A 13,978-nucleotide genomic window follows, 5' to 3' on the forward strand; every position below is an offset into this window, starting at 1 on the left:
AGCAAGCAGGAAGCTGTCAAGAACAAACCACTGATTTACTATCCTATTAAACTGATTAAACTATCAAACTGATCTACTATCCTATTTAAATACAGTAACTGGTCCATGGAGGAGCAACAATAAATACTGATTTTAAATAAACTCTCATATGACACATATGCAAGGGAACTACAGACATGAAATTTAATTCAACTGTTGAAGGGACTTTATTTCTCATGTGTGGAGACTTTTGCACTGTCAGAATAGTAGGGTCTGGCATCTCACATATTACTGAATATTTTTTACTTATGAATTTGTAATGGAACAGGAGTAAGGTTATCAAATCTGCACAGAAAGGTGGGAAAAGACATAAGTTCACCAGTAGGCATAACTAGAATTCAAATGTCACTGACAGAATGAAGAAATCTGAAAAAAACAGTTTTATAAGGACTGGTGAGAGGTTCAGAAACAGAGAGAAACAATCAATTGCATAAGTAGAGAATGTGAAACAATGGTTTATGCATGAACCTGCAGGAATATATTTGGAAAGTTACAATACAATGAAAAGTGAACACAACTTAGCAATGCAATGGCACAGCATAAAAAGTGACCACATCAAGACGTGAAACCACAGGCTATGCTCCCCCTCACTGCTAAGCCTCACTGAGAGTACTAGGACCACTTTTGGTTCAAGTTCTCCCAAGCTCAGATAGTGCTCTCTTGTCAGAGATCATCTCTTCTCTACACTCTGCTTCCTCCAGGATTTCTTGCACAAAGGTCCACAGAAGACGGCCAGGAGAAATCTGATCCATACAGAGGCTTTTTGAGCCTCTTCATACTAGCTAAAGAAATGGATCAGGGATCAAAAAACTCATACTAATTGTTTTCTGAACAGATCAACTTACTGTTTATTGCACTGAATCCAAGACTCCTTGTCTCTTCCACAGTTTCCTTTCTCAGTTCCTTCAATATTCAGCTTCTCATAGCAGTACCTGTCAGCAGCCGTCACTTCTAAAAACAGAAACAAACCTCTTCTAAGATGATGATGGTTTATTGGTCAAAAATGTCCAGAAGACATTGAAATTAATTAATGAAGCCTAACAGAGCCTAATGAGTCTAAACTAAAGAGTATAGGCTCCCCAGATGATTATTAACGAGAACTTAAATTTCAAACTTCAGAGTAAACACCAGTAAGCTAACAAACACTACAGATAGAGCTGGAAAAGAGGATGGAAAGATAAAATGAAGGGGGGAGAGTGGGAGGGACATACAGTTCTAGATGTTTTCAATGGTTCTCAATATGTCTCTTCCATAATTTTTTCTAGCTACAATACCCTTTCAAGCCACATGAATTACAACCAACATAGAAACAGTAACATTCACTCACTTTCACCCCAGATATATTTACATTGCCGGTCCCTGGTTTTACATCTTCCTCCAAAGCAAATACCCTAAAAAGAAAGAAGAAAGTACTGAAAAGGTTTCAAATCATTCGATTTTCAAAAGAACCTTATTTTTTACTATACAGATTTGTCACATGCTTTCTACTGAGGTAGCTAATATGTAATTCTACCTTTTTTTCATTCAAAATATGACTAGCTCATGAATGTTGGCAGAACTGTTCCAGGTGACTTCCAAAGATATTAAAACAAAATCTATAAAAAGTCATTTACAACAGCAGAAAGAACGTAAAACAAACTGAAGTGCTAATTACCTGTTTGTTATCACATGAATATCCATCCATTTTATGAATATTAGGAGAACACTACAGAAATATAAAATAAGCAATAGATCATAGATCAGACAAGCATGAAAGTCAAGTATCCAACAAAAGTAATATGAAAAATTATTTCAGTATCATGCTGGTTTTTTCAGTATCAACAGGTTTAACACAATTTTTATAGACCTTACTTTACAAAACAGTAACATTCAGTAACATTCATAGTGATTGTAACAAAACAGTAACATTCATAGTGATTGCGAGACTACATGTGGGATTTTTAATCCTTGGATAGAAGAAACAAAAACCACCTGACTAGAATTTCCTGTGCAGTTCTCTGCAATATCACAATCATTCACCGCTTCTCGACACAGAACTCCTTTAGGTTCAAACTGGAACAAAAAAGGACAGAAAATTAGTGTCTTCATTTCTCCATATCTTGCCTTAAATGCAATGTTTCCTTATAGCTTTATCTCAAATAAAAAATGGGAAATATTCATGCGCTAACTGAAGTGGAAAGACTTTCCTTTCTGTAGTGTGATTGCTGCACCACTCAAGCCTTTTAGTGGTACAAGTCATACCACTCTCTGAGGCACCCCCTCCCAAGTGTATCAAGTGTGGGACCAAGCAGGAGAAGTGCTCTCCTGGGGCACAGAACCCCAGGGATTTATCAAACCAATACCACAGTGGCTTACAGCATTATCCTGACAAGGTCATTGTGCCTTTGTATGACTATTTTACTCTTCTTCATAATACAAAAAGAGTGATCCCGATCTTCTCTCTAAGGGTGAAGAACACCACAGAGCTCCATGGATGAACACTTTGGCTATCATATCCCCCCACTGTTGTTGTAGAATGGAAACTATTACTAAATGTACTGAATTCTGTATAGTTGGACACAATTTTCCAAGTGACCGTATTTTTTTCAATGTGCTAAGTCTCAAGACCTGGAAAAGCAGGAAGACACCCCATTTATGACAATTGGTAGTGCTTCTGGTCATGGACATACTACAGATGCCTTATTTCTTCCTGAAAGTTTCCCTAACTCTGTGATACCCAGTTCATTTTGCAGCTCTGTGAGTTTTCCTTTTTTTTTTGGATCTGCACACATATACATTTTGGTGGGGAAAACTGATAACTTCACAGCTGGTGCCAAGGGGCACATTCAGTGGAAGAGCTAGACTAGGGTACTTCATGGGCCTTCAGCTTCTTTTTCCTACCAGTCTCTGGAAAAAACACAGACAAGAACGTTGTCAGAGACATTATAGGATGCTGGGATGTACATGCACCATGTCCTTCAGTCCTGCTTTCAGGTAGGGTATTACAGGGGAAGGTAACTCTAAGTTTGGGAACTTTTATATATGGTCTTTTGAGCTGTCCTGATTAGCACCTCCTGGGGATACCTGTTCTGCAAAATTCTACTTTTCTGTTCACTTGCTCACTCTTGCACTCTCTATGTAAATAAAACCTTGTCTTCTTTGCAAAAATAAGGTAGGTATTCAGAAGCTTAGTTTTGTTCTGATAGTCTTTAATGTACTGCCTATGTGACTTGGATTCTTGAACAAAATTCACCCACACTGGCAATCTGCTGATTTTTTTTATATATTGCATTAAAAAAAGGAATGTGCTAAGGGAAATGTGATCTGTTCCAGCATAATCTGTGCTTTTTCTTTTTTTAACATTAGGATGAACAAAAAGCCAAGAATGTGCTCCACAGTTATTACTAATGATCCTCCCAAGGAAATGAAACCATCAAATGTGCATAGACAAAGATAAAAATATCACACATAGTACACCAGAGTTTTAATTACATTAATACTAATTATTCTTATTAATAAATGAGTATAAACAACTATTTGAAGTCATATTTAGCTGGGCTCTCTTACAGCCAAGATCTGGTTAAACCTCCTTTTACTATTTACTGATATATCAGGAAGAATACCTTACAGTTTACATAGGGCTTGGTTTCCTTTACTCAATGGCATTTCAGTCAATCCAAACATAAGGAGACACAGGCAGACCAAACTGAAACTGAATTCATGTGTCTTTTAGATGAACCCTTCTGAACAATTCTGCTAGCTGTGCTTTTGGTTTTGTTACTGTATCCTTTTCTCAGACCCTCTGTGGTACAATTTTACCATTTAGTCTCATGGGGCAAATCCAGAGCAGCATGTATGGCATCAGGAATGGCACAAGGACATCTAATGAAATCTCATGGAACTTCAATCTGATTAAAACTTATCTGAAACTTGAAGGATTTAATTTACCTCCGCATTTGATGACAGTCCCTGGCCCAAGAAGCCAAGCCTAAAAGACAGAGTATAGCCCCAGACAAATCAGATTTCAGCCAATTTTAAAAGGCAAGCTTTCAGAAGGGTGATCACAAGGTCTGGAAGGGAAAACACACATGCTGTGGTGCCTGCATCCACCTGGATGCTTTCCCACCAGGATGCTGCAGTGAAGGTCACTGCCCTTACCCGGCACTTCCGACAGCAAAGCCCGTTGCTGCACTGGGAACCCGCTGTCAGGGTGCAAGTGTTGCAGCACTCTCCTCCTTCCCTGGCACACTCCTGAGGAACACACACACTTATAACAGAATACATGGGAAAAGCACATGAGCCCCAAGCTCTCTTATTACTTCTTGTCTTAGCATGCTACCTGAACGGATTTTTAATCGGGTTTTTAGGCACCTGGAAGAAGAAACAGGCATGCACTTGTGGGGCATGAAACTGCTGTTTCCTATGCAATATAGAAAATAATTTTTCTAACTTCATATTGTCAATTAACAAATACTGATATTTTAGCACTGAACAGAGTCATGTTCACATCTAGGAAAATACTTTCTTTAACATCTTTGAAGGCCTGATTCTGCACAGGAAGCTATTACTAATACTATTATTATTCTTCAAAATTTATGTGGTGATAAAATAGAAAAGCTGCCCCACATTGTGTTAAACATGATGGAAAATGTAAGAAATTTTTAATTCTTTGGCACAGGACCTTTGCATTGCTTGTCCTCCCCCACTTATTGTTAATGGCAGCAACGGGCAGCACCAAGTCTTGGAGAATCTAGTTGCTAGTTTCAAAAGCATTGCACTTACCGCTACTGTCCCACAGTCACACTCTTCTCCATCTTCCACAAAGCCATTGCCACATTCTGGAGGATCCAGAAGCTGCAGGGCAAATTCAGAAATCAAAGGGCATGTCTCTCCTGAGGGAATCATTGTCATATTTACTCTGTGCAACATGGCTTTTTACCTAGCACTCTAAATTTATTAACTGAAAAAACAGTATCCAGTCTGAAACAGACTAAAAGGACACAACTGAGGTGTACCAAGAATGAACGCTGCTTCAAATTAATTCAGCAATACTGCCCAGTAACACAGTAACTTCTGTGTATAAGTCTCAGTTTTACAGCAAATTCAGTTTGAGCAGAAATTACAATGAAAATCAAAAGATGTGACAATAAAAGAAGAAAATTAAAACAATATGATGTTTTCATAATCTTCATAGTGGCTGCAATTGCTGTTGTTCTGAAATTCAAGTGATGAGGGCTCAAAGGTTAAAGCCTGCACTGTAAGCTCAGAAGAAAACCCACAAAAAATTTCTCCTTTGGTAGTAGGTGGCTTAGAAAGGCATGGAAAGTCAAGAGGTTGGGTTTCTTTGTCAGCTTTTATTGTAGCTGGACTTTTCTTTCCCTTTTTCTCTGCCACAGTTGGGAACTTGCAGCAGTTTTTTATAAGCATGTATCGCATAAGGGAGATGAGGAAGTATGGTTGGTGAGACTTCCTCCCTTTCCTTTCAGTCTTCCCACTGAACTGTAACTTAAAATATCTAAATCTGTATATCTGTGTGCTATACTCTCTTCTAATGAACACTTAGACACTTATATTCTGTTCTTTCCAGTTTCAATAAAATTACAACACATAATTCTTCTAAAAGAAAACAAATAAGAAGGCATAGAAGTGTGTCACCAGATTAAAATTTTGCAAATTGTCCTCTAAGTTCTCCAATTAAAATGGGATCATTCCAAAAACCACTCTACTTAGGAGCCATCTGCACAAGTACATCATTCATGGTGTAGAGTGCATTTCTCTCCACCTGCTGCCTCTCTGTCAGTAGACCACAGGATGGAGCATCACCCCTCACAATTTCACTGCGCCACAAACCACAGCCTGGCACAGGCTGATGTGCTATTATTAGATCCCCCTACTGAAATGGAAATTTGACTGCAGCATGAAGAAATTCTATATGCATATGTAGAATTTAACATAAAATGTATGCAAGCAATAATCTTTTAGAGTTACTAAAGAGTTGTTAAAACTGTTTGTTTCCTATGTATTTTTCCAGACATCTTAACTTCTTCCTTATCTCTAGATGGGCTGCACAACAGAGACAAGGAGACTGCAGTAACAGAGTATCCTGCCTTGAAAAGGCCTTGAGGGGAAGTCGTATGAGGAGTGGTTGAGGTCACTTGGTCTGTTCAAGCCTGGAGAAGAGGAAACTGAGAGGAGACCTCATTGCAGTTACAACTTCCTTGTGAGGGGAAGACGAGGGACAGGCACTGATCTCTTCCCTGTGGTGACCAGTGACAAGATCTAAAGGAAGAGCCTGAAGTTGTGTCAGGGGAGGTTTTGGTTGGATCTTAGAAAAAGGTTCTTCACTCAGAGGGTGGTTGGGCACTGGAACAGACTCCCCAGGGCAGTCGTCACAGCACCAAGCCTGACAGAGTTCAGGAAGTGCTTGGATGATACTCTCAGGCACATGGTATGACTCTTGGGATCATGGTATGGTTCCTGTTCAGGGCTAAGGGTTGGACTCGATTATCCTTCCAACTAGGTATAATCTGTGATTCTGTGAAAATATTGGGCCAATTTGCTACAGTATATAGGGACAGCTAAGTATGAAATTGAAGAAAAAAAAAAACACATTAAGAGAAAATTGCATATCTTTTCCCCAAATTTATATTATTCATCCATTCCTTTGAAAAGCACATATGTTCAATCTGCTTCAGCAGTCATTGATGTAATTTTTAGGATTGTAACTGATTTAACAGTGGAGCACTGTCAAACACTGCATCTTGTCACATCAGCTTTCCTTAATGTTGTAATTCCTGAAAAGCAAAAGTAAGTTTGTGTTTCACCACCCTTACTAGGAAATACGTCTTTGACAGCTTTGTGAATTAGACAGACATTCATTGACAACACCTTTAAACAAACCCAACCACAACATATAAAAGAGTGTGAATCACCATGGCTTCCACATCTAAATTCCACATTTTTGCATGCCATTAGAAATAAATTGTAAATACTGTCAAACTAAACTGGAGCAGGGCAATAGTTTTTGTTGTGTTTTTTTTTTTCAAATGACAGACTAAATCACTAAATAATCACTAAAACAAGATCACAGAATCATAGAAGCAACCAGGTTGGAAAAGACCACTGAGATCATCAAGTCAAACCCTTGATCCAACACTACAGTGGTTACTAGACCATGGTATTAAGTGCCATATCCAGTCTCATCTTAAAAACCTCCAGGGACGATGAATCCACCACTTCCCTGGGCAGTCCATTCCAATGTCTGATCACTCTCTCTGTAAAAAATTTCCTCCTAATATCCAACCTAGACCTCCCCTGGCAGAGCATAAGCCTGTGCCCTCTTGTCCTATTGCTGATTGCCTGGGAGAAGAGACCAACCCCCATCTGGCTACAACCTCCTCTCAGGTAGTTGTAGAGAGTGATGAGGTCTCCCCTGAGCCTCCTGTTCTCCAGACTAAACAACCCCAGCTCCCTCAGCCTCTCCTCATAGGACTTGTGCTTGGGATCAAGTGAGACACATTACACTATGTAAACAATTCACTCAGCAAAGAAATAAAACCACCAGTATTTCTCTCCACCCTTAACAAACTTTTAAAATGCAGCTACATTCCAAATTAGAAATCCTACATCTTATTAATGAATTACAGTGCTTTCTCTCCACTTTTAATAATACATTATTTCATGAAAAGAGACCTTTAGGATAAAAGCAGGCTCAGCTTGTCCAGATTTGATGCCTTCTCTTTCCCTTTCTAACATTTATTGAAACTCTGTGGTTGTCAAAGAATGCACTTTTTCTCAGGTGCACTCGAAGGAACGTGCATCACTCCTGAACTGACTTTTTTCTCTTTTACATCTATGACCACCTCAATTATCAAGTCTTTTTTCCACACTTTCTCCCTTAGCCTCTTTCCTCTGCTTGTTGAAAGAAAGCCATTAAGTCGAGGTTAACATTAATTACATACAGAAAAGAGTCAATACCATTATCCTGCTTGCTTCACATTTTAACACATGCTTCAGTAAACAGACCAGGAATATACTGAAACACTGCTGCAAATCCTCCATTGCAGAAGCCCTTGCATCTTGGCTGGAGTTTCTTTAGCCTTGCTTTGTATTTACCTCCCTTAAATGTCTGGTGGTAGGGCGATGCACCCCCTGCAGAGGCTACAGAAGTCATGTCTTCATCTTGGGACAGATGTGAAATAAAAACGATCCAACTTCAGACTCCAGAGATTTGTACCAAAAGACATTCAGTGTAAATCAGAACTCAAGCTGTGCAAAAGTTTACCAAGACACTTGAAGCCTCAGTACATACAGTCAGTTGTAATATATAACCTAATACAATACAATAATATAATACAAATATATAATACAAAGATGTGTTGTATTTACAATATTCAGAACAAATTGCACGAGGCGTGGTTCTAGATCAAAGGCTGTGGCAACTCTGTTGTACGTGAAACCACTTTATTAAAAATTTATTTAAATATGATTTCTAAACTACAATGAACTAAAATAATCTACTTAGATCCATATGTTACCACAATAGTTAGAACTTAGAAAAAAATACAGAAATAGAGAAATTACAGGTGTTTTTTCCAATATTATAATTTTCATTTTTCTTGGTTTCATCTAAATTAGCAATAGAATAGAAATAATACTCAACAATAAGGTAATGCTTACTTTGGTTGGTTTATTGAAAAGGCAGGCGCCACCTCCACTGTTTAAAAATTCATGATACTCTTCAATATCACACTCAGAGAACTTGCTTGGAAGATAGTACCTGACAGAAATAAGGTAGCAGGATTACTTTCTCTAGTGCTTTTTACACTGTATTTTCTTTTTTCAAAATAGGAGAAATATAGTGTTATACTTTAGAAAAAGTATAAAAGCATGCTGTTCAGAGTCAAAGTGACTTTTTATAAGTCTATCTAGTTGGAAATCCTTTCAGTTAATAACAAGGAAATTTCAACAATGACATAGAGCTCATGGAAAATGAGAGCTTTAGAACATTTCACTAAACTTTTACATGTCAAACACCACAAGTCTTATTATACAGTGTGTAGTTCTCACAAGTGTGACTTGTTCCACTAACAGGCCTGATCTCAGAAATATATTCATTTCCCATACATACTGCAAGAGACAAAGACTGATCCTACTTTCTTTCCCTCTTAGAGGAAATTGCTCTCCTGGCCCACAGAATTTTTATGTAATAGCATTATGCCCTTTTATTATGTTTCTAACAAACACCACCTAACATTTCAGCTTCCCCCTATCGTGTGTCCCACTCAGTAAATTTCAACTGAGTACAGAGAGCCAACCTGAGACACACCTAAAAACCATATGAATCTCTGCATGGATCCTTTCCACAGGGAAATAAGTTTTCTCAAAGCAACTTCAGTGATCTTTATATTCAGGTGAGTAGTCATGAAAGTACTTATGCTTCAAGCAGATTGTGGAGTCTCAAGGGCTTTCCTCTATCAGCTTATCACACGATAAAAAAAATATTAGCCAAAGTGTTATCCTGCATTGCCCAGAGTGATAACTGTCCCTTTCCATCCCTACTGTTTATAACTTAGGTCTAAACACTACACAGATTGTGGAATTCACGAACATTCATCAGTAAACTAGATAAATAAAAGGCTTTTTTGTGTCCCTAATTATTTGAAAGGTTTGAACTTCAGATAAAGAATTTTAAGGCCCTTAGATAAGAAAACACTTTTATAAGAATCAATAAGGCTTCTCTGGTTTGATTTTTAATATACTAAAATCAGAAAAATCCTACCTAACGTTTTCAGGTATATCAAGGTGAAAAATGCACACATTCACACTTTCAAAAAGCTTCGAACAAAATACACTTCTTTGTTCAAAATTTTTCTGACCACAAGGCTATTGTGAAAATTTGCAGATCCACTTGAAATGAATTAAAAAACCTGGAGCACTGTCTACATCTAAAACTAGACTACAGTTTAACTTGTTCACATGATAAAAGACAAGCCTATAATAAAAATTAAGGCCTGTATACATATCTTAGAAGGTATCAAGTTTCAATCAGTAGCAAAAATTTGCTGATTTACTAGTTCTTAGATAAAATCTCTTCAGTGACATTACATGTGGGTATAAGCACACTCAGCTTCCAATGGGGGGCGCTTTTTTCTGACAATATCACACAACTTGAGAGATAAAAAAATGATAGATACAGATGAAAGATTCCAACAGAAACACTAAAAATGGGACATACTTCAGAAATCTGATCATAGTATTTCAAGAATTAGGGTGTGCCATTGTTTGTTTCCACAACTCAATAGCAAAGAAGCTACACATGTTTCTGCTTCTTTGCAATAACCTGGCTTGACTGTTGAGCCCTGTGCTTTGAGTTAAATCAGCGTTCACCAAAATTCTCACATATTCTCTCATTAAGTCACTTATTCTCACATTTCTTTGAAGGTATCTAAGGTATATAGTTAAGACCTTATTTTCTGAAAAATTAATCACCACAAATATTCTGCTGAACCACAAAAGACAAACATTTTCACACCTTTCCTTTATGTCCCTGTATGAAGCATATGAATTTCCTCTAGTGAAATTCCTTACCCCATATCTCCCATTATGCATCCAGACCACATGTCCTCACACTTACACTCACCTGACAAAAGAAAAAGATAAAGTCAAAAGTTACACCTTGAGTCTTGTGAGTCCAAAATAACAAACTTCTTATCACAAAAAACATACTGAACTCAATTCCATTTCATATTTCAATACAAGTTGAAAATAATAATTTTTTTGTTTGTTGCACATCTTAGTGTAAGTGTATCAGTGCACACTGCCAAACTTTTTCTAAAAACTATACATGATTCTACCCAATTCTGAGCTTTGAAAATATGCCCTGTTTTAATTTCCTTCTCTTAAAGCAAAGTTAAGGGAAACTGCAGTGTCAGCCTTCAGTACCTGCAAACCATGAGCCAACTCTCCCATCTTCTCCTGCATGATGATATTCAATTCCAAAATTTTCGGAGTAAAAAAAAAAAGAATCATTTTAACCCTTCTAATTTTTAGTTCTCTTCTTTGACTACACTTATGTGACTGGGGAAATCTTCAGTTAAAAAAAAAATCTCTAACAATAAAGCAGATAAAAAAAAAATAAAACAGTCAGTAAACACAAGGCAATATGGCAAGATCCATCAGCTTCTTCCTCTGCTCTCCCTCCCTTCGCCAAGCAACTCCCTGGTTGTCCTCCCTTCTGCCCTGCCAGCCTGCCTGGGATCACTTTGCTTTGGTCTCACTCCTCCACTTTCAATACTGTACCTTGTTTCTGTTTCAGTGGAGGTCCTTTGTAATGCACATTCTATAACTTGCCTTACTGTACACTTGAACATCAGTTTATTGCTTCCATTTTAAAAGTACAGTTAGAAAGGAAATGAGGCTCTGTCCAACAGCTGCAGTCTCCCCTCTCCCCACCAAAACAGTGTCCTGCCTCCCTCGGCCATAGAGGAAGGGAATCACCACTATTACAATTTTCACTTTTACCCTGCCCCTATATCAGCTCCAAAATATGCAGGTGGGAAATGAATGCTGAACATGTCTGTAGCATAGAATATCTGCCCTACATTTCTGAGTATTTTTAAAATTAGAATTACATAATCTGCAAAATCCTTTAAATGCAGATGTGTCCCTGCATTATATACTTTCTTTACTATGTCTGTAAACAAAATCCACCTAAGCAGAGTTTTATTACTCAAATAGTAATTCATCTTTTTTCAAATAGTAATTTATCTTTTTTAAGCCACATAAGTACACATGATCCAATAAGTAAACACTCCAATTCATCATCTAAATTGTTTCAAAACTGTATTTTTATTTTAATCATATCAAGACTGGGATTTAATATAACATGGAAGGAGGAAGGGTGAGGTGCTTGTTGTGGGCAGGATGGCAAAGATCTGAATTAAAGCGTTGCATATAAACAGGGGTTAGTAAGTTGAATACCAACGTTACAGCAGAGAAATGGTAGCAGTGGGGCAGCAAATACAAGGTATTTGTGTAATCTACAAGAGAAACTGGGCATTTGGGAAATCTACAAGAAGAAATCTATCAAGGAAAACAGAAAAAGTTATATTGTCAAACTATTCCACGTAACAGTATTAAGCTTACTCCTCATCATTCCCAGGCCTAATAATGTATATTTCCACCTTTGTGCTGTAAGACAGCAGCCGTTTGGTCTGTGGATGGAACACCAATCTCCATGAAATGAATGGAAGTGGCAGATATCTTTATGGTTTATTTTGAATGAAACAGTGACACCAGTGCTGCCAGGAATTATGAGCAGTGGAATATCACAGCATTTAAATAGTGGAATTTAATGATATCAAGAATCAGAAAATATGCCTAGCTGGAAGGCACCCGCAAGGATCATCTAGTCTAACCCTTAGCCCTGCACAAAACCATCCTCAAGAGTCACACCCTATGCCTGAGAGTATGGTCCAAACTCTTCCTGAACTCTGTCACGCTTGGTGCTGTGACGACTGCCCTGGGGAGCCTGTTCCAGTGCCCAACCACTCTCTGGGTGAGGAACCTTTTTCTAAGATCCAACCAAAACCTCCCTGACACAACTTCAGGCCCTTCCTTTAGGTCTTGTCACTGGTCATCACAGAGAAGAGATCAGTGCCTGGCCCTCCTCTTCCCCTTAGGAGGAAGTTGTAACTGCAATGAGTTCTCCCCTCAGTTTCCTGTCCAGACTAAACAGAACAAGTGCTGTCAGCTGCTCCTCATACAGCTTCCCTTCAAGGCCCTTCACCATCTTTGTTGTCCTCCTTTGGACATTCTCTAATAGCTTAATGTCTTTTTTATATTGCAGTGCCCCAAACTACACACAGTTTCAAGGTAAGGCTGTTCCAGTGCAGAGAAGAGTAGGACAATTCCCTCCCTCGACTGGCTGGTGATGCTTTGCCTGATGCCCCCAGGACTTGGCGGGCTCTCCTGGATGCCAGGGCACGGCTGACTCATATTCAACTTGCTGTTGGCCAGGACCCCCAGGTCCTTTTCTGTGGCACTGCTTTCCAGCATCTCGTTCCCCAGTCTGTACGAACATCCAAGGTTGCCCGATCCCAGGTGCGGAATCCGGCACTTTCCATTGTTGAACTTCCTATGGTTGGTGATTGTTCAGTCCTCTAATTTGCTGAGGTCTCTCTGTAGGGCCTACCTGCCTTCAGGAGGGTCAAAAGCTCCTCTGAGTTTTGTGTCATCTGCAAACTTGTCTTAGTATCCCTTCCAGTCCTGCATCCAAGTCATTTAGGATGGAGCTCTGTGGAAACTCACCAGAAACAGGTCACCAGTCTGATGTTCCCCATTCACTATTACCCTCTACGCTCAACCCATGAGCCAATTGCTCACCCACTGCATGATGTGTTTATCCAGCTGTATGCTGGGCATTTTGTCTAGAAGGATACTGTTAGAGACAGTATCAAAGGTTTTACTGAAATCCAAAACGATTACATCAGCTGGCTTCCCTTGGTCAACTAGGCGGGTTACCTTGTCATAAAAAGAAATCAGGTTTGATAAGCAGAACTTTCCTCTCATGAAGCCATGTTGGCTGTGATCATGTCTGTCCCTTCTCATGTTATTACAAGAAATAAAAATATTTCAACATTGTGAGAAACAGAAGGAAGAAACACATGTCAGAGAGATACTGGTAAGATCCTCCACATTTTAAGATTTTTTTTTTTTTTGAGACAGAGTGAAAAAACAAATAACCTTACCACTTATAATTTTTCTTCTGTCTGAGAAAATGCCAATGTTTTGGGCCAAGGTCTGTGCCAGAGTAACTGCCATCAAGTCTGGCTTTCCAAACTGAAAGAAATAAGCAAGGTAGGAAAAGTAATCAGTTACATACAGGTATCTCAGATTCAAGTGAAGCTTTTCTCACTTCAAAGCAATAAGAGCCAAAATCACATGCCCAATGTTAAGC

The 13,978-nt window shown here is 38.6% G+C and overlaps 1 protein-coding gene across 6 annotated transcripts in view; it reads right to left on the minus strand.

The window, feature by feature from the left end:
• The window catches only part of ADAM22 (ADAM metallopeptidase domain 22), a 128,836-nt gene that overhangs the window by 28,427 nt on the left and 86,431 nt on the right, over nt 1-13,978 (minus strand). For all 6 annotated transcript variants that reach the window (XM_027898709.1, XM_027898708.1, XM_027898707.1 and 3 more), the window contains exons 13-21: nt 13,770-13,860; nt 10,609-10,660; nt 8,698-8,797; nt 4,801-4,872; nt 4,177-4,269; nt 2,011-2,091; nt 1,694-1,744; nt 1,367-1,430; nt 885-990 (exon numbers count right to left, since the gene is read on the minus strand). In XM_027898709.1, coding sequence (XP_027754510.1) covers nt 885-990; nt 1,367-1,430; nt 1,694-1,744; nt 2,011-2,091; nt 4,177-4,269; nt 4,801-4,872; nt 8,698-8,797; nt 10,609-10,660; nt 13,770-13,860 — 710 coding nt within the window. The remainder of the gene's footprint in view (nt 1-884; nt 991-1,366; nt 1,431-1,693; nt 1,745-2,010; nt 2,092-4,176; nt 4,270-4,800; nt 4,873-8,697; nt 8,798-10,608; nt 10,661-13,769; nt 13,861-13,978) is intronic.

This window comes from Empidonax traillii, unplaced genomic scaffold (genome assembly GCF_003031625.1).
Source record: "Empidonax traillii isolate 1590-97213 ecotype Southwest subspecies unplaced genomic scaffold, ASM303162v1 scaffold619:size634076, whole genome shotgun sequence".
NCBI classification, from domain to species: domain Eukaryota; kingdom Metazoa; phylum Chordata; class Aves; order Passeriformes; family Tyrannidae; genus Empidonax; species Empidonax traillii.